Source organism: Myotis yumanensis, unplaced genomic scaffold (assembly GCF_028538775.1).
Source record: "Myotis yumanensis isolate MYYU_CA2020_CCGP unplaced genomic scaffold, mMyoYum1.0.hap1 SCAF_10, whole genome shotgun sequence".
Classification (NCBI taxonomy): Eukaryota; Metazoa; Chordata; class Mammalia; order Chiroptera; family Vespertilionidae; genus Myotis; species Myotis yumanensis.
In genome coordinates, this window is record NW_027223761.1 from 44,788,802 (window position 1) to 44,809,446 (window position 20,645).

Here is a 20,645-nt window from a genome sequence, read left to right on the forward strand (position 1 = left end):
CAGATGGTTATATGAACTGCTACACGAAATGCTATGAGGCCTTCACTGAAGAGGAACTGGTGATGTGTGTGGCTGTGTGGAATTACTTAGATCCTTCTAAGTGAACCCCGTGTCAAGTGTGGCCTATGGTGGTCTTATAAGTCAGAATGTTCAGTAAAGCCTCAATTTTAAAAAGTAGATATTTCAGGATATTTCCAACGAACATCCTGTACAAGTGTGTTTCTGTAGAATAAATTCCTGGAAGTGGAGCAACTAGATGAAAGGCAATGACTGTTTTAAGAGAAATTGTCAAATTGCCTTCCGAAGATGTTGCACCAATTTATTACACTTCTGCCTGTTGAATTCGAGAGTACGGTATCCATTTCCCTACCAATGTGGTCCAACTGCCATCAGTCCTCATTTTTTTGCCAGCATTTGATAAGTAGAAAATAGCATTTTGATGCTGTTTTAATTATTAATGAGGTTGAGCATCCTTTCATATGCCTGTTGGCCTTTGTATTCAAGGCCATGTTCCTGACAGACTACCCTGTTTCCTCAAGGGCAGGGACTTCATCACATGCTTCTTCAAAAACACTGCTCAAACAACGCATTCAGATGGAACTCATCCTATTTCTTCCCGAACCTACCTTTCCTCTAGTGCTCTCTGTCTCAGTGAATCCTCTTGATCCTCCTTCTCTCCAGATGCCCACTAGTTACCAAGTCCTGTTATCTCTGCCTCCTCCTGAATCTTTTTATCTTAACCCCTATTATCCTTAATGCCATGGCCCTGATTCAGGTCTCACCTCCCCTCCCTTGGAAAAATAAAACCACCTCCCAGGTTTCCCAACCTCCACCTTCTTCTTCTCTTATAATCCACCCTCCTCAGAACCACCACTGAGCCTCTCTATTTAAAAGCTGTTCAAGGCTCTCCCTGCCTGCAGGATCAAGTTCAAGGCACTCAGGGCCCTTGATAATCTCCTCCCTACCAAGCTTTCTAGTTTCTATTCTCTACTACCTGCATCCCTTGCAGACATACAAAGCTTCCTCAGGGACCCTGATGAGGTATTGCCATCCACATCTGCTCAGTCAACCTTACCTTCTAATTCCTGAGTCTCTTCTATTCAGTTTTTTAGCTCTCAGTTAGGTGCTCCTCTTCTCAGAAGTATCTCCAGACACTCTGGCCTTTGATGTCTTGCTTATATTCTCGCATAGCCTTTTGTGATTCCCTCTATCACTGCATTTACTGTACTCTGCTATAACTGTGTCTGAGCCCATCTCTACCACTAAACTAAGACTCAGCAAAATAGAACTTGGCTGCATTCATTTCTAAAAGCCAAGCATTCACACAGTCCTGACATCCAGCAGGGGTCGCTGTGGATTTGCTAAATAAATAAGAAGGCTTTATGCTCCAATAGGAGCTCTTACTGGCTCAAAAACATCTTTATATACCCATCTCATCTGAGCCTACCAGGCATCTTGTCTCAGAGAGGAAAAAGGAAGCCAATTATCTCCATTTACACATAGAGAAGCAACAGCTCACAGAAAAATGTTCTCAATAGTAGTGCCTACTCTGGGTTACAATCCAGATCTGTGCATTCTCTAGCACACAGCCTACTGTACTACAAAAAATAGATGAGTGGCCAGTCACAGATGGACTGACAGGCAGGTTCTAACTTGAGTGACTGGCTGTGCCGGCCAAGAGGCAGAAGACAGTTTTCAGGCAGAAAAAGCTCACCTAGAGGTAGCAAGTTTTCTGAGGCATTGATATAAATCACGGAATTGAAATTCTTGAAGTCCTTTTCCTTAGCCTGCAGAAAGGCATTTCAAAAGAATGTTCAGAAAAGTACAGTGAATGATACTCTGAAGACCCATGTAACCACTATCCAGCTTTAATAAGTCTGAATATTTTGCTGTCTTTGCTTCAAATTTCTTTAAAGAAAAACATTTCAGAGTTGCCCCTCCCTTCATATCCCTCCTAATCACATTCTTCTCCCCCCCCCCACAAATGTGTCTGAGCCCATCTCTACCATCCCCATACTTGTATTACAAATTACATATGTATCCATAAACTATATATAGTATTATTTACATGTTTTTAAAACTATATTGAATGCAATCTTACTGTAGATATTCTGCAACCTGCCTTTCTTGCTCAATACTATGTTTTTGAGATTTACTTGTGTTGCTACATGTAGTTCTAGTTCATTCACTTTAATTGCTGTATAGTATTATATAAGCAATCTCTCTTTGTATGCCATGGAAGACCTACAAACAAAAATGCATGCCATAATATCCTGTATATACATTGGTTAATGGTAGGCCACACATTTGGCTCTGAGATACCTATTAGCCAATGCAAAGAAAGAAACAGGATTCGTTACGTGAGTCACAGTATCTATAAGTTAAGAACAAACCAGCATCTTGAGAGAAACATTACCACTTCTGGCACTGAAACCTGACAGAAACTTCTCCTGTAGGCTCTTTTGATGGGAATGCTGTCACACAATGAATCATGCCCCAACAAAATTCTATGGCCAATTCAAACACACTTCTACAAGGCTATTTCCTTTCATTCACCTCACATGGGACATGATAAGACCAAATTTAGAACAGAAGATTGTGTCTTAATGTTGTTTCCACCCACGAGTCCTTGTCTGACCCTCCCCTTCCCTTGTGACCAGATCCCCATGCCCCAGGGACTCAGGAGGTCCAATGGACAAATAGCCAGGAGCCACCTCAGGTGTGGCTCACCCCAATTACATCCCTGCTGGCTGGCCTCACCTTAGAGAACTTCAGGCCGCTCACGTTAACGGTGCACAGTTCTGATGGGCTCATCACACAGTGGTGCTTCAGCTGGAACACAGTGCAGAGAGTCAACTCTTAAGGTCCCAACAAAGTTTATCTAATTGGCCAGGGCAACAAATGACTTCCTGCTGAGGAAGGCAGCCTGGTACAGTGGGAAGAGCATGGGCTTTGAAGTTGTTCAGAACAAAGCTGCCATCTCAGCTTTTCCACCTCCCAGTTCCCCATCTGTAAGATGGGGATAGTAACATTGACTTTATGGGGTTCTTAGGAGGATTCCCTCCTCTCTGTTCCTTCTCTGTCTTTTTGGCCTTGTTTTCTCTACCTGGTTCTAAAAAAATCTATATTTCTGGGGCTTTACCAATATGATACATTTGTCATAATTTATTCATTTGTTCATTCATTCATTCATCCATTCATCCCTCCATCCATTCATTCACTGAATATTTATTAATCACTATGTTGGACCATGCATTATGCTAAATATATCATCAAATTTTCTTCTAATCTTAACTATTATTATACCCCTTTAAAATGAGAAAAATAAGACTAAGAGCTAGTGAGAAATCTATGATTTAAACCCAAATCTGTCATCACTAAACTTTGTGCTTTTTTGACTACCATATGTTGCCCCTCAACACTAAAAGGTTGGAAGAAAAGTTCAACTTTGGAGCTTCTATTTCTGTTTAACTGAGCATCATTCCTTTTTTCTGTTAATCATTTATTTATGATGTCTTTTATGTTTAGACATGGAACCAGGCACTGGGAAGATAATAAAGGAAAAACAGAAATATTCCATGTCTTCATGCAACTTTCAAGTGCATGGAAGCCAAATAGCAAGAAAGTTTTTATGTGATAAATATTTTAAATGAGAAATTCAAGATGCTAAGGGAAACAATTATAGGAGGCAGAAGTGAGGCCATAGTTACTGAAGGAAGTAACCGTTCAACTGAGACCTAAGAGTTAAGTAGGAGTTGGTCTCATGAAAGTGGGTGGCAGGGGCTGTGAAACCTATCAAGACAGGAAAAAGCAAGGTGCGTTTGAGAGGAAGAAAAACAAGAGAAGGCTAGGGAGGCAGTCACTAGATGCTATCCAAAGTGGCAACATGGATAAGAAGCCATCTCGATTAATGTGGACCTTATATGTTGCTGGAAACAAAGGGGGAAAGACCACAATGAGAAGTGTTTCTGCCCTTCCTCAGTACTGCTGTTTCAGTCCTTCCCACCCTCAAAGAGAAGTGAACAAAATCATGAAAGAAATTCCATAGGACTCTGTGGAAAGCTTACACCTCACCACTTGAGGTGAGATTCAACTACCTATCCCCTCAAAGCTCTCTTTCAACATCTGATCTGTGCAGAAACCCATCTCTTGAGATCCACAAGAGAGCCTAGAACAAAGCAGGCTGCCAGAGAGTTCTTCATAGGGAACTATGAGAACTGGACTGTGCTTTAATATTGAACACAGTCCAGTTCTCATAGTTCCCTCTCAAAGCACTGAGGCATTGCACAGAGCAGACGTGACATTACCTGCTGGTCTGTAACACAGCGACCCAGCCCTCTTTGGAAAGCCTGCCCCAGGCACTGGGTGATATCTGGTCGTCTCTCCTGGTTGTCAGCCAGACACTATACCCATAGGACAGAGGTTGAGGAGTGTAGATAGAGCTCCCCAAGCCCCCCTGCTCCTAGAGAGATCTCCCCAGAGCAGAGCAGGAATCGCTACACCCTACTAGGTACTGGAATGGGATTTTCAATTTACTGTTCACCTTGATTTACTCATTTGCCTCCCCAACTCAATGAAGAATTTTTACCTGATAGAATGTACAGGCATAGGTTTCAGAGTCATGAACCAGAGTTCTAATCCTGAATAGTTCTGATCCTGAGCAGACCCGAGTTCTAATTACTAGCCATACTTTACCTTGGCCAAGGCAAATTAGCCCTCAGGGCCTCGGATTCCCCAACTGCACAATGGCAACAACAAAACAGGGATAAGCCGAAACCGGTTTGGCTCAGTGGATAGAGCATCGGCCTGCGGACTGAAGGGTCCCAGGTTTGATTCTGGTCAAGGGCATGTACCTAGGTTGCGAGCACATCCCCAGTGGGAGATGTGCAGGAGGCAGCTGATCGATGTTTCTCTCTCATCGATGTTTCCAATTCTCTATCTCTCTCCCTTCCTCTCTGTAAAAAATCAATAAAATATATTTTAAAAAAAAACAAAAAAAAACGGATAAATCTCACAAGGTGTAAAGAAAGCTTTACACATAAAGCTCCGGGTTCCTTCACCATCCGGCTGTACTGAATCTGCCCCTCAAAGTCTGGGGTGGGCTGGGGTAGCTGTAGAGCGGAGCAGCAGGACAGCCACCAGCTGATATTGCCAGTCATTCCAGGATGCATTGACTCTCACCAGAAAATCCTGGTCCAGCACGTGTTCAGGAATGTCTGCTTGGTTTTTCCTTTGAGACTTTTTCTTCCCTTTGGTCTCAAAAGAAACCTTCTGGCTTTTCTGACCTTCAGGTGGTGCCTCAACCGCACTTCCCTTGGGCTTCTTCTTGAGGTTTTTTCGAGCCACTAACCAATGTCCTCGGCCTGTTGAGAAGATCAGAACAGTCAGGAGCAAACTCTTTCAAAGCCACAGCTAGTGTACTTACAGATTGTTTATCTAAAATACTAAAACCAAAAAGGCTCCTCATTACCTAATATGCACCAGATACTGTGCTGCTACTGGCGATGGGGGTTAGGGAGAAGATGTCTACATAATTATTTCAATTAATTGGCCCCCAAGCCCAGTGAAGATATGGTACTGCCCCATTTCACAGATGAAAAGGCGAAGACTCAAAGAGATGAAATGATTTGCCTAATTCCTTCCTCCACATTTTTGCCTTTAAATTCTAATTGTTCTTCAAGACCCAAGATCAAGTATTTCCTGTTCTGTAAAACCTTTACGGGCTCCCCTCAGCAGAGCTGATCATTCTTTCCTATGCCGGCTAGTTACTGGCCCATTTGTCGTCTCTTGGGTAAAGCTCAATGTGTGGCATCGTTTAACGGGCTCCATCTTCCCAGATGTTACCCAGGACCCCATCATTATAGGGGAAAATGCTTCAGAGGCTCAGGATAAGAAAATGATAGAACAGCTGTCATTAAAACATACACACACATACACACACACACACACCAATAACACAAGTTACCGCAGAAAAAACTAGAAAATGGATGTAAAAAAAAAGAAGAACGTAAACTGAATAAATGAGGAGGAGGAGGAAAAGGAGAAGGAGGAGGAGGAGGAGGAGGAGGAGGAGGAGGAGGAGGAGGAGGAGAAAGAGGAGGAGAAGGAGGTGAGGTTTACTAGTAAATTCACTTAAAAATCATGCCCCGGCCCATTTACTCAGTGGTTGGAGTGTCGGCCCATGGACCAAAGGGTGGTGGGTTCAATTCCCAATCAAGGGTGTGGCTGGGGCACATGCAGGAGGCAACCAATCGACATGTCTCTCTCACATTGATGTTTTTCTCTCTCTCTCTTTCCCCCACCTACCATGCCTTCCTTCCTAAAGATCAATGAAAAAAATATCCTTGGGTGAGGATTAAAAAAAAATCATGACAACATTCTAGAATCTATTCTCTCCATCAGCAATTTTTTTACTGCAAGACATTCATGGCAATCTGTAATTATTTTATTTGTTCACTTATTTATTGTCTTTCTTGCTCTCTAGAGAGGTAGTTCCACAGAGTATAGACTTTACTCATTCATGTCAATATTCCCAAGGCCTGCAACAAGCTTACCACACAGTGAGTGTTGCTAAATGAATCATGAGCCACAGCCCCCACCCATAATCATCTATTCAGACTTTTCCTGATCATCTACTTTGTGCTGGGAGCTGGGGCTATGGAGATGAATAAGATAGAGGCCTTGACTCAAAGTAACTAATATCTATCTATCTATCTATCTATCTATCTATCTATCTATCTATAGTTACGGAAGCCCAAAGATGGGAGCTACCAGCCCAAGGTATGAGCTACATCTAGTAAGTTGAAAGTTGACTGGGTGGAGATGAAAAAACCAAGCAGTCTGGGCAAAGGGAAGAGCACAAGTACCCAGAGGTACAAAAAATTGGGACCAGACCTAGTCGGTTTGGCTCAGTGGGTAGAGCGTCGGCCTGCGAACTGAAAGGTCCCAGGTTCCATTCCAGTCAAGGGCACATGCCCAGGTTGTGGGCTTGATCCCCAGTGGGGGGCTTGCAGGAGGCAACCAATCGATGATTCTCTCTCATCATTGATGTTTCTATCTCTCTCTCCCTCTTCTTTCCTCTCTGAAATCAATAAAAATCTTTTTTTAAAAAATGATTGGGACCACACAGAAGAACAGCATGGAGCTACGGGAACCAGCTTGATGCCTTTGACCACCGGCTCCCTACCCAGGGGGTTGCCCTAGCTCAGTGGTCGGCAAACTGCGGCTCGCGAGCCACGTGCAGCTCTTTGGCCCCTTGAGTGTGGCTCTTCCACAAAATACCGACTTCTGCGCATGGGCCACGAAGTTTCAATCGCACTGTTCATGCACGCCCGCACGTGGTATTTTGTAGAAGAGCCACACTCAAGGGGCCAAAGAGCCGCATGTGGCTCGCAGGCCGCAGTTTGCCGACCACTGCCCTAGCTCAATGCTGCCAATCCTGCCTCTTGGATGCAGCTCCTGGCCCATGGCTGGTGTGAGCCAGTTCCCATTCCCATTCTGGGCCTGAAAGTTCAAGCACTCCATTTCCCAAAGCTGTCCCCATTGAGGCATGGACTTTTGTCCTTTATCCCAATAGCTCTGACTCCTGGAGACTCCAGTCTGAGTTGATGCCAAAACACCCAACACAGCTAGGAAGGAAGGCCCAGAGTGTGTCAGGAGATAAACACGAGGGAAGAAAGATGAGGCTGGGAGGTGAGCAGAGTCAGATCAGAAAGGGTCTTAAGAACTAGAACAAGAGCTTGGGTTATAACGGGGTAAGCTTAGGGCACAAATAGTATCTATGGGAAGGTTTTTTTCCCCCCTCATCATTTTTCATTTTGAGATAATTTTAGACTCCCAGAAAGTTGTAAAAATAGTACAGAGTTCCTATACAGCTTTCATCCAGTTTCGATAACGTCATATTTAGTCATAATACAATGATTGAAACCAAGAAATTAACACTGGTATAATATTAGTAACTAATCTTAATAACCCTTCTTTGAATTTCGCCAGTTTTCTCACTGAGGTCCTCTTTCTGTTCCAGGATTCAATCTAGAATCTCATATTTCATTTAGTTGTTATGTCTCCTTAGTTTTCCCCAATTTTGTGACAGTTCTTCCGTCTTTCTTTTTCCTTGAGTGATTTTGACCCTTCTGAAGAATACCAGTCAATTACTTTGTGACATGTCCCTCAATTTGAATTTGTTTGATGCGTTCCCACAATTAGACTAAGGCTTTTGCACTTTGACAAAACTACCACCGAAGTGATGCTGTGCCCTTGTCAGCACATCAGAAGAGGGGGTACATGATGTTAATATGTCTTATGACTGGTGATGTTAAGATTGATCACTTGGAAAAGGTGGTGTCAGCATAGTTTCTCTACTGAAAAGTTACTATTTTTCTCTTTGCAATTAATAAAGACAGCTTGAGACTATGCAAATATGTTTCTCATCAAATTTTTTGACCCCCCTACTTTAAATACACCACTGACATCTCTGGATAAATCCTCTAGACAAACAATCAGCAAAGAAACAGCAACCCTAAATGACTCACTTGATCAGATGGACTTAATTGACATCTTCAGAACACTTCACCCCAAAGCCACGGAATATACATTCAACTCAAGGGCTCATAAGACATATTCAAAAATAGACCACATATTGGGTCACAAACAAAGTCTCCCCAAATTCAAGAAGATTGAAATCATACCAAGCATCTTCTCAGATCACAATGGCATAATATTAGAAATGAACTACAAAAAAAACAACCCAAAATACTCAAACACTTGGAAGCTGAATAGCATGTTATTAAATATTGATTGGGTTACCAATGAGATCAAAGAAGAAATTAAAAGCATTCTGGAAACTAATGACAATGAAAACACAACAATCCAAAACCTATGGGACACAATGAAAGCAGTCCTGAGAGGGAAGTTTATAGCTCTACAGGCCTATCTCAAAAAACAAGAAAAAATGGTAGTAAATCATCTAACTCTACAACTCAAAGAATTAGAAAGAGAGCAACAAGAAAACCCCAGAGTGAGCAGAAGGAAGGAGATAATAAAGATTAGAGCAGAAATAAATGACATAGAGACCAAAAAAACAATACAGAAAATCAATGAAACCAAGAGCTGGTTCTTTGAAAGGATAAACAAGATTGACAAACCTCTAGCCAGGCTCACCAAGAAGCAAAGAGAGAGGACCCAAATAAACAAAATCAGAAACGATAGAGGCGAAATAACAACAGACCCCACAGAAATACAAATGATTGTTAAAAAATACTATGGACAGCTCTACTCCAACAAACTAGACAACCTGGAGGAATTGGACAAATTCCTAGAAAAATACAACATTCCAGTACTCAATCAGGAAGAATCTAAAAATCTCAACAGGCCAATAACTATGGAAGAAATTGAAGCAGTCATCAAAAAGCTTCCAGCAAACAAAAGCCCAGGACCAGACGGCTTCAAAGGGGAGTTTTACCAAACATTCAAGGAAGAACTAAAACCTACCCTCCTCAGACTACTACAAAAAATTCAAGAGGAAGGAACACTTCCAAGCTCATTCTATGAAGCCAGCAACACCCTAATACCAAAACCAGGTAAAGACAACACAATGAAAGAGAATTACAGGCCAATATCCCTCATGAACATAGATGCCAAAATCCTCAACAAAATCTTAGCAAATCGGATCCAGCAGTACATCAGAAAGATCATACACCATGACCAAGTAGGATTTATCCCAGGGATGCAAGGATGGTACAATATACGCAAATCAATAAACGTGATACATCACATAAACAAATTGAAAGAAAAAAACCACGTGGTCATATCAATTGATGCAGAAAAAGCATTTGACAAAATCCAACACCCATTTTTGATAAAAACTCTCAGCATGGTGGGAGTAGAAGGATCATACCTCAACATAATAAAAGCCATATATGACAGGTCCACAGCCAACATCATACTCAATGGACAAAAACTCACACCATTTCCCCTAAGAACAGGAACAAGACAAGGATGCCCACTCTTACCACTCCTGTTCAACATAGTCCTGGAAGTATTAGCCATTGTAATTAGACAAGAAGAAGAAATAAAAGGCATCCAAATTGGAAAAGAGGAAGTAAAACTGTCCTTATTTGCAGATGACATGATATTATACATACAAAACCCTAGAGACTCCGTCAAAAAACTACTAGACTTAATACATGAATTTGGCAAAGTAGCAGGATACAAAATTAATGCCAAGAAATCTGAGGTATTTCTATACACCAATAGTGAACTTTCAGAAAGAGAGATTATAAAAACAATCCCATTTACCATCGAACCAAAAAAATTAAGCTACCTAGGAATAAGCTTAACTAAAGAGGTAAAAGACCTCTACTCAGAAAACTACAGGACGTTGAAAAAAGAGATAGAGGAAGACATAAACAGATGGAAGAACATACCGTGTTCATGGATTGGTAGAATCAACATCATTAAAATGTCCATACTACCCAAAGCAATCTATAAATTCAACGTACTTCCCATTAAAATACCAATGGCATACTTCACAGATCTAGAACGAACTCTCCAAAAATTCATCTGGAATAAAAAAAGACCCCGAATAGCTGCAGCAATCCTGAGAAAGAACAAAGTAGGTGGGATCTCAATACCAGATATCAAGCTGTATTACAAAGCCACTGTTCTCAAAACTGCCTGGTAGTGGCACAAGAACAGACATATAGATCAATGGAATAGAATAGAGACCCCAGAAATCGGCCCGAACCAATATGCTCAATTAATATTTGACAAAGGAGGCAAGAACATACAATGGAGCCAAGATAGTCTCTTCAATAAATGGTGTTGGGAAAATTGGACAGATATATGCAAGAAAATGAAACTAGACCACCAACTTACACCATACACAAAAATAAACTCAAAATGGATAAAGGACTTAAATGTACGACAGGAAACCATAAAAATTCTAGAAGAATACAAAGGCAACAAAATCTCAGACATATGCCGAAGCAATTTCTTCACTGATACAGCTCCTAGGGCAGTTGAAACTAAAGAGAAAATGAACAAATGGGACTACATCAAAATAAAAAGCTTCTGCACAACAAAAGAAACCATCAACAAAACAACAAGAAAACCCACTGCGTGGGAAAACATATTTGCCAACGTCATATCTGATTAGGGCCTAATCTCCAAAATTTATAGTGAACTCATACAACTTAACAAAAAGAAGATAAACAATCAAAAAATGGGCAAAGGATCTAAATAGACACCTTTCAAAAGAGGACATTCAGAAAGCCAAGAGACATATGAAAACATGCGCAAAGTCACTAATCATCCGAGAGATGCAAATCAAAACAACAATGAGGTACCATCTCACACCTGTCAGACTGGCTATCATCAACAAATCAACAAACGACAAGTGCTGGAGAGGATGTGGAGAAAAAGGAACACTTGTGCACTGCTGGTGGGAATGCAGACTGGTGCAGCCACTATGGAAGACAGTATGGAGTTTCCTCAAAAAACTGGAAATGGAACTCCCATTTGACCCTGTGATCCCACTTCTAGGAATATATCCCAAGAAACCAGAAACACCAATCAGAAAGGATATATGCACCCATATGTTCATAGCAGCACAATTCACCATAGCTAAGATCTGGAAACAGCCTAAGTGCCCATCAGTAGATGAATGGATTAGAAAACTGTGGTACATCTACACGATGGAATACTATGCTGCTATAGAAAAGAAGGAACTCTTACAATTTGCAACGGCATGGATGGAGCTGGAGAGCATTATGCTAAGTGAAATAAGCCAGTCAATGAAGGAAAAATACCACATGATCTCACTCATTCATGGATAATAGAGACCATTATAAACTTTTGAACAATAATAGATACAGAGGCAGAGCTGCCTCACACAGATTGTCAAACTGCAGTGGGAAGGCCGGGGAGGGTTGGGGGGCAGGAGGGAGGGAGGTAAGAGATCAACCGAAGGACTTGTATGCATGCATATGAGCATAACCAATGGATATAAGACACTGGGGGGTAGGGGAAGCCGGGGTATTGTCAAGGGCGGGGAAAAAAAAATGGACACATATGTAATACCCTTTGTAATGCTTTAAGCAATAAAAAAAAAAAGAAAAAAAAAAAGAAGAAACCAGGCTTCTTGGTTTAAATAAATTGAGGAAACACGAGGTTAAAGTTAAGTATTTCCCTTTACAGCAAGACTCTCAGGCCCTTTAGTATGCTAATGTGAATCCTGAAGTTCCCAGCAGATTACAGAATACTTTTTCTTTCATGGAGCACCTCATAGAACTGTATGCACCTCCTAAAACCACATATGTCAAGCAATAGTCTGGAAGCCACTGCTCTACAGTTAATTTAAGCAAATGTTAACAACTACCAGTAATAAACAATGGGGTTTTGCTATTAACTTTGAATTCCTCCCCTATCCTGGATGTAAAAAAACAAAACAAAACAAATTTTTTGACCCCCTAATTCTAGCATCTGTGATGGTTAATTTTATGTTTCAACTTGGCTAGGGTATAGTAAGAAGTTATTCAATCAAACACTAATCTAGGTATTGCTGTGAAGGTATTTTGTAGATGTGGCTACCATCTACAATCAGTTGACTTTAAGTAAAGGAGACCAGCCTTGATAATGTGCATGGGCCTCAACCAATCAGCTGAAAGAACTTAAAAGCAAAAGCTGAGGTTTCCCAGAGGAAAAAGAATTTTGCCTTAAGACTGCAGCATCAGCTCTTCCTGAAATTTTCAGCCTGCCTGCCCTATAGATTTCAGACTTGCCAGTCCATCATTTTATAAGTCTATTCCTTTAAATATGTAATGTGTATATATGTGTGTATGCCTATAATGAACATCGCTATGATGCGCACTGATCCCCAGAGGCTCAGTGCAGGCCAGGCCGAGGGACCCCACCAGTTCACAATTGGGGCCAGGGAAGGACCACGGGAAGGCTCCAGGGCGTGTCCAGCTTATCTCACTCAGTCCCGATCGACTGGACCCCAGCAGCAAGCTAACCTACTGGTTGGAGCGTCTGCCTCCCTGGTGGTCAGTATGCGTCATAGCAACTGGTCAAACAGTCGAACACTTAGCATATTAAGCTTTTATTATATAAGAATATATATATATGTATAATATGTGTATGTATGTATACATACATATATATATATGTGTATACTAGTATGTACATCCTATATAATAAAAGCCTAATATGCTAAGTGTCCGGTCAGCCATTCAACCAATCAAAGCATAATATGCTAATGATATGCTAAGGCCGCTCAACCACTTGCTATGCCATGCACTGACCACCAGGGAACAGGCAGTCCACCAGTCTCTATGATGTGCAATGACCACCAGAAGGCAGATGCTCCGACCAGTAGGTTAGCTTGCTGCTGGAGTCTGGCCAATTGGGACTGAGCAAGATGGGCCAGATATGCTCTCCCATGATCCCTCCCTGGCTGGCCAACCTCCCACGTCCCTCCCCGGCCCCCATCGTGTACTGGTAAGGGTCCCTTGGCCTGGCCTGCACCCTCTTGCAATCTGGGACTCCTTGGGGGATGTCGCAAAGCCAGTTTCAGCCCGACAGCAGAACGACAGGTCGCTATGATGCACACTGACCACCAGGGAGCAGATGCTCAATGCAGAAGATGCCCCCTGGGGGTCAGTTCGCTCCCACAGGGGGAGCGCCGCTCAGCGGCAGTGGCGGAAGCCTCTCCCGCCTCCACAGCATTTGGACATCCCCCAAGGGCTCCCGGACTGCGAGAGGGTGCAGGCCGGGCTGAGGAACACCCCGCCCCCGTGCACAAATTTTGTGCACCAGGCCTCTAGTATATATATAAAATAGGGCTGATGGATATTTATTCAATGGTTTATAACCCAAATCTACCTTTATTTATTTTGTTGCTCAGAATGTCCCAGCTTTGGCTACTGGAAACTCCTTTAAGTTGGCTCTTATATCCTTTTGACATGAACCTATCACTTTTCTGACCACTTCTTTACTTTCTGGCACCACATGCTGTTCTAGGCTCAATTTGTATTTTCCCTGCCCCAGCCCTAGAAACAACTTGTTCTCTGAGGAGCCCTGGCTTCTTTTATTGGAGAATAGTATTTAGAAGCCACAATGTAGGTGCCAGTATGCACTTCATGACTGAGGTATCACTGCTCTCAGTGGACTAGGAAATATACACACATATACTAACACATGCAGATACATCCGACTATATTTACTTCTCTATCTATCCATCTCTCTCTCTCTCTCTCTGTGAGAGGGTATGGGCATAAAACCATGATTGCATACTGAGAATTCCATGGCAGGGTTTTAAACAGGTAGGAGCCAGAGAAGGTCTCTATGTGAAAAATGAAATCACTCTAGAGAAGTGGGGAGGACAGACAGGAGAGGATGGTTCTTCCAAAATGCAATGCACAGAGTGACCGGCAAGTCACTTCACGTGGAGTAAATTAGGGGTATCCTCCTTGCTCTACTCTTTCAGAGCAACAAATCCAACCCAGTGAAGCCACACTTCTTTCGCAGTGTTCCACCTGCATGGCTCTGCTCATGTTGTGAGGAGTCTCTGCCACAGAGATGTTTTTAACTAGATAAACGTTTGAAAAACTACTTAGCAGAGTCGAGTTTAAGCCATTTTACTTAGGAGCTTGGCAGAATACAATTAATCATTAAACAGGAAACAGAGAGAGGAAGATTGCTCGCCAGAGAAGGTGGGCACTGTGGGAGCTACATGTGGGAGAAGTGGGAGAAGAGCTGGGCTTTGTAGATGGGGAGAATTTGGATAACTGGAATGAGGGCTGGAACATCCTGGGCAAATAAAAAAAGCTATGTGGCCCTAACTGGTTTGGCTCAGTGGATAGAGCGTCGGTCTGCGGACCGAAGGGTCCCAGGTTCGATTCTGGTCAAGGGCATGTACCTTGGTTGCAGGCACATCCCCAGTAGGAGGTGTACAGGAGGCAGCTGATCGATGTTTCTCTCTCATCGATGTTTCTAACTCTCTATCCCTCTCCCTTCCCCTCTGTAAAAAAATCAATAAAATATATTTTTTAAAAAAAGCTCTGTGAAATGAGAGCACTATGGAATAGGGCATAAATAAAGGAATGGGGCTGGACAAAGGATAATGGGAGGTTAGACTCTGAAGACAAAACAGCAGGTGCAGGAGCCAGCAATGGGAAATCACTGAACAGAAGGGAACACAATGGTAAGACATGCACTTTAGGAGGCTCCCGGGGGCTGCTGGGGAGGATGGACTGGAAGGGATGGGAATAGGTGGGGTAGGGAACAGAAGTCAAGGGGCTGGAGAAACAGAAATGGACATGAGAGACATTCTAAAGCGGGAGCTGGCTGTGAGGCAAAGGTAGCACTTGGAGAAGTCACCTGACCTTCCTCCGGTTTCCGAAGCAGATTTTTGGCTGGAAAGCAGTTGTTCAGGTAAGGCTTCCCATCATCCAGCTTGTAGATTCCTGAGGAGGCCATCGCCCTGAGAGCAAAGCAAGGAAAAAGAGGAAGTAGAAGAGTGAGAAGGCGCAGCATTGCTTTCTCATCCCAGCGCAGCCTGTGAGCCCAGCAGGGCCACCACACAGTATCACACCCCTTCTCCGAGGGCCTGGAGGCCACTGCCCTGCTTCAGAAATGGGCGTTAAAGGAAGAGGGAGACAAAGCCTGGGGATTTTTGGGTTTTTTGTGTTGTTGTTGTTTTTTAGTTCAGATCAATCCTAACCCAGCAAGAGCATCACCTTTGGACTCAGGCAGACCTGGTTTGAATCCCGGCTGTGATTTTCCTCGCTCCATGAGTGAGAAAGTTACTCTATCCCTCTAAGCCTGTTCCTCACCTGCAAAATGTGGGTAATAACACCTACCTTAATAGAAAGGGAAAAGGATCAAGTTAGAAAGGTAGTGCCTGGTACACGTTAAGTGCTCACTAGAAATGTTCTCTGTTTTAACAGAGTTCAGGGGAGGGGGGGGCTCCCATTTTTCGGCAAGATGATAGACAAATATTGGGATTTGAACTGGATAAGTAAGATTTGAGGGATGCATTGAGTTTATTGATAGAAAGATAAACATTCTAAACAGAAAAACCACATGACTGAGGACATGGTGGTCGGCATTCCTGGTGCAATAAAGAAACAATCTGACCCAGGAAGAGGATGTGTGTTTGCAAGTCTTGGACAATAAGGCTAGACAGGAAGGGTGGTGTCTGCTCCTGAAGGGCCTTCAGTGCCAGGCCAGGAGCTCAGGATCCAAGGGTTTTTATACATATTTCTGAACTCCCTAAGCTCCTCCTCTAAGCTCCTCCAGAGGAAGGACAGCATCTATGATATTCATCTCTTTACCCCCAGCATCTAACACAGCACCTGGCACATAACAAATTCCATGATTATTTGTGGAATGAATGAGTGATGTTGTATCTTCTTTGGTCCACCAGAAGGCACTCTGAATTTCCTGATTCTTGACCACCCCCAAAAGGACTGGAGGCCTTTCCTATGTGTCCCCACGACAACCCATACTTCTAGAGTAGTACTTATTGCTTTATTATAATTGTTTGCTGCTCTTACTAACTTCCCACCTGCTATGGAGCCTGTGATCCCTTATCACTTATGTAATCCCAAAGCCCAGCACAGAGCCTAGAACTCACTAAAAATGTGTTGGGAAGATGAATGGATAGATGGGGAAAGATCAACAGTAATTCACTCAATCTATCTTTTAGGAAATCTCTCTTGTGACCAACTACACCTATCTGCCAGATAGATGGATGGATGGATGAATGAATGAATGAATGAATAGCTGGCTGGGAAATGTTAGAGATGATGACTGTTGGAGAAGGCTCAAGTAAATTATAGAACATAGGAACCTTGCTTCTGATCTGCATAGTACTTACTTGATTTTTGATCTTTGGAAAAGTCTCTTGACTTCCCTTTTTTTGTGTTTCTTCGCCTGTAAAATAGACATTACACTCCTTTTTAGCCTGACATTCAGAACTCTTGACCTTGCTCCTTAATTATATTCTTCTATTACTCTTCTGCTCCAAAATGTGTCTCACCTAGGGCCTAGAAAAATACCATAGACTAAAAAGCTCAGAAGTCGGTTGATACATTTGTAGAGATAGAGACAGAGACACAGATGGGAAGGTGGAACAGAAGAATAATTGTATGACAATGGGATGTGGCTAGAGTGCTTAAATAAGCTGTGCAAATCACAAATCAGTAAGGAAAGAATCAGTTTATGGGATCATTTACACAAAATAAATTTATGCACAGCAACAGTAGCAAAGACAATGTTGAAAGATACAATCTGGGAAAAGATATTTGCTATGTACACAACACAAAGAATGAATCAGACTCATGCTCATGGGGGACGTACAGACCTGCATACAACTAATCATAGGCATTACAATTCCCTAGGCGGAACACTAGGTGAGAAGGTGTGGATTTACAGCTAATGACCTAGAAAGGGCACATAAAACCCCAGGTCACATATTCTAGAAAGTAACCCAAAGAGAAACAGGAACTTTACCTGCATGATGGAAAAAATAAAGTTCAAGTTCCAGATTTAGAGGCTACCTGCCTAGTTAGCTTCAGCTACTAGTACTTCTGGTCTCATCTGAAGGAGCAAATATCAGTCTAATTGTAGTGCCTCTCAGCTACACACACACACACACACACACACACACACACACGCTTTTCATCTGCATACATTTGCTTGTCTTATTGCTCTGGCTATCACACGTTGCCCCTCTTTGCCTGGCTCATGCAGATGTCTTCTCCTCAGGTTGACCCTTCTCTGTGCTACCATCTAAGGCCTGCCTCTTAATGGAGGCACACTGCCCCATTAAGTATATTGTAATGGTCTGCTTACCTGCCTGGTCCCCACTCCAAACAACCACCCCTGCCAACCCCAGGCTGTGAGCCGCTCTAAGGCCAAGCCTGGGTCCTACATATTTCTCTATCACCAGCACCTCATACAGCCCATTGAAGAGGCTCAATGAATGTTCACGGAAATAAACGGAACCATGAACAGAATGCTACGGAGCACTTCATTCTATCTGGAGGAAGGAAGAAGGAAGGATCCGGGAAGGTGTCACAGAGCAGGTGACATTAGAGCTGGGTCATGAGAAATGAGAAGTTATAAAAGATAAACAACAAAAAGCTACAGGGGCATTTCAAAGAGATGAGGAAATCTCATCTAATATTATTTAGTGATAATTACCAGAGGAACGTTAGCTTTGCCAAGACAGGTATTTTGTCAGTTCTATTCAACAAAATATCCCCAGTGACTGCTACATAGTAAGCACTCAATAAATATATGTTCAGTCATTTGGACACTTGGGGGTTTATAGAAATAAAAAACACACAAGCGATGCAATGTAACAGAGCACAGTATAGTACAATCCTGTTATGTGATAACTCTGGGTCTTGAGAATAGGAATTCTACGAGAGTAGGAAACAGATTTGTCTTGATCCCCCTGTATCCCTTAGTATATAGTTCTGGGCAATGTTGCTGCTCAAAAACTTCTGTGGAAAAAAATGTCAATTAATAAACATCTAGAATACTATTACATCCTAAAATTATATAAGCAGAGCAGCAGAGGGGACATACCATGCGTTTCGATGTTAAACAGCACCTGGCTTCTAAGTCAGGTTCTGATACATGCTATGTGGCCTTGGGTAAGTTCCTTATTTTCCTCACCTGACAGGGCTGTTATGGGACAAAATGGATATAAAGAAGGCGCGCACACACACACAATGGAGTATTACTCAGCAATAAAAAAAGAATGAGCTGTCTTCTTCAGAGCTGCCTACAGAGGTGGCAGCCACTTCCTATTCTGCCTCACGGCAGCCCTCAGACCCCTCATGAAACCCACGATCAATCATCAGAAAGAGGACCAAGAAGCTCATCTATCACCCGTCGGGCAGATATGTCAAAATTAAGCGGAACTGGTAGACACCCAGAGGCATGCACAGTAGGGTGCACAGGAGATTTAAGGGCCAGACCTTGATGTCCAACACTGCTTATGGGAGCAACAAGAAAACAAAGCCCGCGCTGCCCAGTGGCTACTGAGCGTTACTGGCCCACAGTATCAAGGAGCTTGGAGTGCTGCTGATGTCCAGCAAATCTTACTTTGCGGAGATTGATCCCAACGTTTCCTCTCACAACTGCAAAGCCATTGTGAAAAGAGCGGCCCAGCTGGCCACCAGGGTCACTAGTCCCAACGCCAGGCTGCACAGAGAAGAAAATGAATAGACAGCTTATGTCACATTGTATTTGAGCTTAATAAAACCATAAAATTCTTCCATCTGGCATTTAAAAAATATTTATACTATTTTGGCCTGCTGCACAAAATTGGTGCATGGTGGGGGGGGGGGGGGAGGCGGCAGATTTCTTCAGCCTGGCCTGTGCTCTTTCACAGTCTGGGACCCCTCAGGGGATGGGGGATGTTGCCTGCTGACAGTGAGACATCCCTCTCACAGTGGAGGACCCCTCACTCTTTACTCCCCCCCTGCAGCAGGGGCAAGAGAGGCTCCCGCCACCCCACCGCCACCGCTGCTGCGCTCGCCAGCTGTGAGCTCAGCTTCTGGCTGAGTGGTGCTCCCCCCGTGTGTGCCTTCTTTAACTCCTGCAGTGAGTGTCTGCTCCTTGGTGGTCAGTGTGTCATAGTGACCAGTCATTCTGCCATTTGGTCAAGTTGCATATTAGGGTTTTATTATATAGGATATATATATATTAAATAAAGAATTAAATCTTGCCATTTGCGTCATGAACGGACCTACGTGCTAAGTAAGTCCGAGACCTATACAGTATGACTTCACTTACACGTGTAATCTAAAAAACAAAAAACAAAAACAGATTCATAGAGATGAAACTGATGGCTGCCAGAAGGGAGGGGTTGGGGGATAGGTGAAAAAGGTGAAGGGGAATATAGTCAATAATATTGTGACAACTTTGCACAGTGACAGATGATTCCTAGACTGTATGGGGATCATATTGTCAGGTATGTAAATGTCGAATCGCTCTATTATACGCCAGAAACTAACATACTATTATATTCCGACTATCCTTACATAGGAAAACAAGTCAATGCGCATAGGACACTGCCTGGCAGACAGTAGTCAGTGAGTGAGCTCTCTACAAGTCTCCGACAGTACACACGAAAACATACTAACGGCTAAGAGGACAGCCGCCAGGGAGAATAACTGGTGCTAACAGGCCTCGGAAAGGACGAAGCACGAGCTCCCGCCGGCCCTTCGGAAACACTGCCTTCGGGACAGGGGAGGCTAACCCCTCCCGCAAGCTAAGTTTCAAGCCGCACCGGCCTCCGGCGTCGCTTCCGCCTCCGAGGCGTTCGAGGGGGCGACCCCCCAGTCAGGCGGGATGCGCGCCTGCGAGTCTCACGGGGATCTCGGAGCCGCTCCACGGTGGCTCCTGCCACGACCCAGTCTTCTCCTTAGTAACCGCGACGCGGCGGCCAGCCCTCTGGGCAGCAACCGGCAGCCGGCGCGTCTAACTACTACAAATCCCAGCAAGCCCCGCGGCCACTTCTGAGGGCAACCTCGCGTCAGCCAGCCGCGAACTACGGATCCCGATGAGCTCCGCGCGGCACGTCACGCTGTGGGCTCCAGCCAATCGGCTTCGGACAAGTAGGAGTG

The 20,645-nt window shown here is 43.5% G+C and overlaps 1 protein-coding gene and 1 pseudogene across 2 annotated transcripts in view; one reads left to right on the plus strand and one right to left on the minus strand.

Moving 5' to 3' along the window:
* XRRA1 (X-ray radiation resistance associated 1) overlaps window positions 1–20,427 on the minus strand; it is a 61,372-nt gene extending 40,945 nt beyond the window's left edge. The window contains exons 1-7 of one of the 2 annotated variants that reach the window (XM_070425622.1): window positions 20,309–20,427; window positions 19,120–19,218; window positions 16,880–16,935; window positions 15,384–15,481; window positions 5,182–5,363; window positions 2,761–2,832; window positions 1,715–1,787 (exon numbers count right to left, since the gene is read on the minus strand). In XM_070425622.1, coding sequence (XP_070281723.1) covers window positions 1,715–1,787; window positions 2,761–2,832; window positions 5,182–5,363; window positions 15,384–15,477 — 421 coding nt within the window. In that variant the 5' untranslated portion in view covers window positions 15,478–15,481; window positions 16,880–16,935; window positions 19,120–19,218; window positions 20,309–20,427. Of the gene's footprint in view, window positions 1–1,714; window positions 1,788–2,760; window positions 2,833–5,181; window positions 5,364–15,383; window positions 15,482–16,879; window positions 16,936–19,119; window positions 19,219–20,162; window positions 20,169–20,308 lie in introns of those variants that run through there. The other variant, XM_070425623.1, reaches the window with a different exon arrangement.
* Window positions 18,599–19,242, plus strand: LOC139018434 (large ribosomal subunit protein eL32-like; annotated as a pseudogene).
* Window positions 20,428–20,645: the final 218 nt, after the last annotated feature.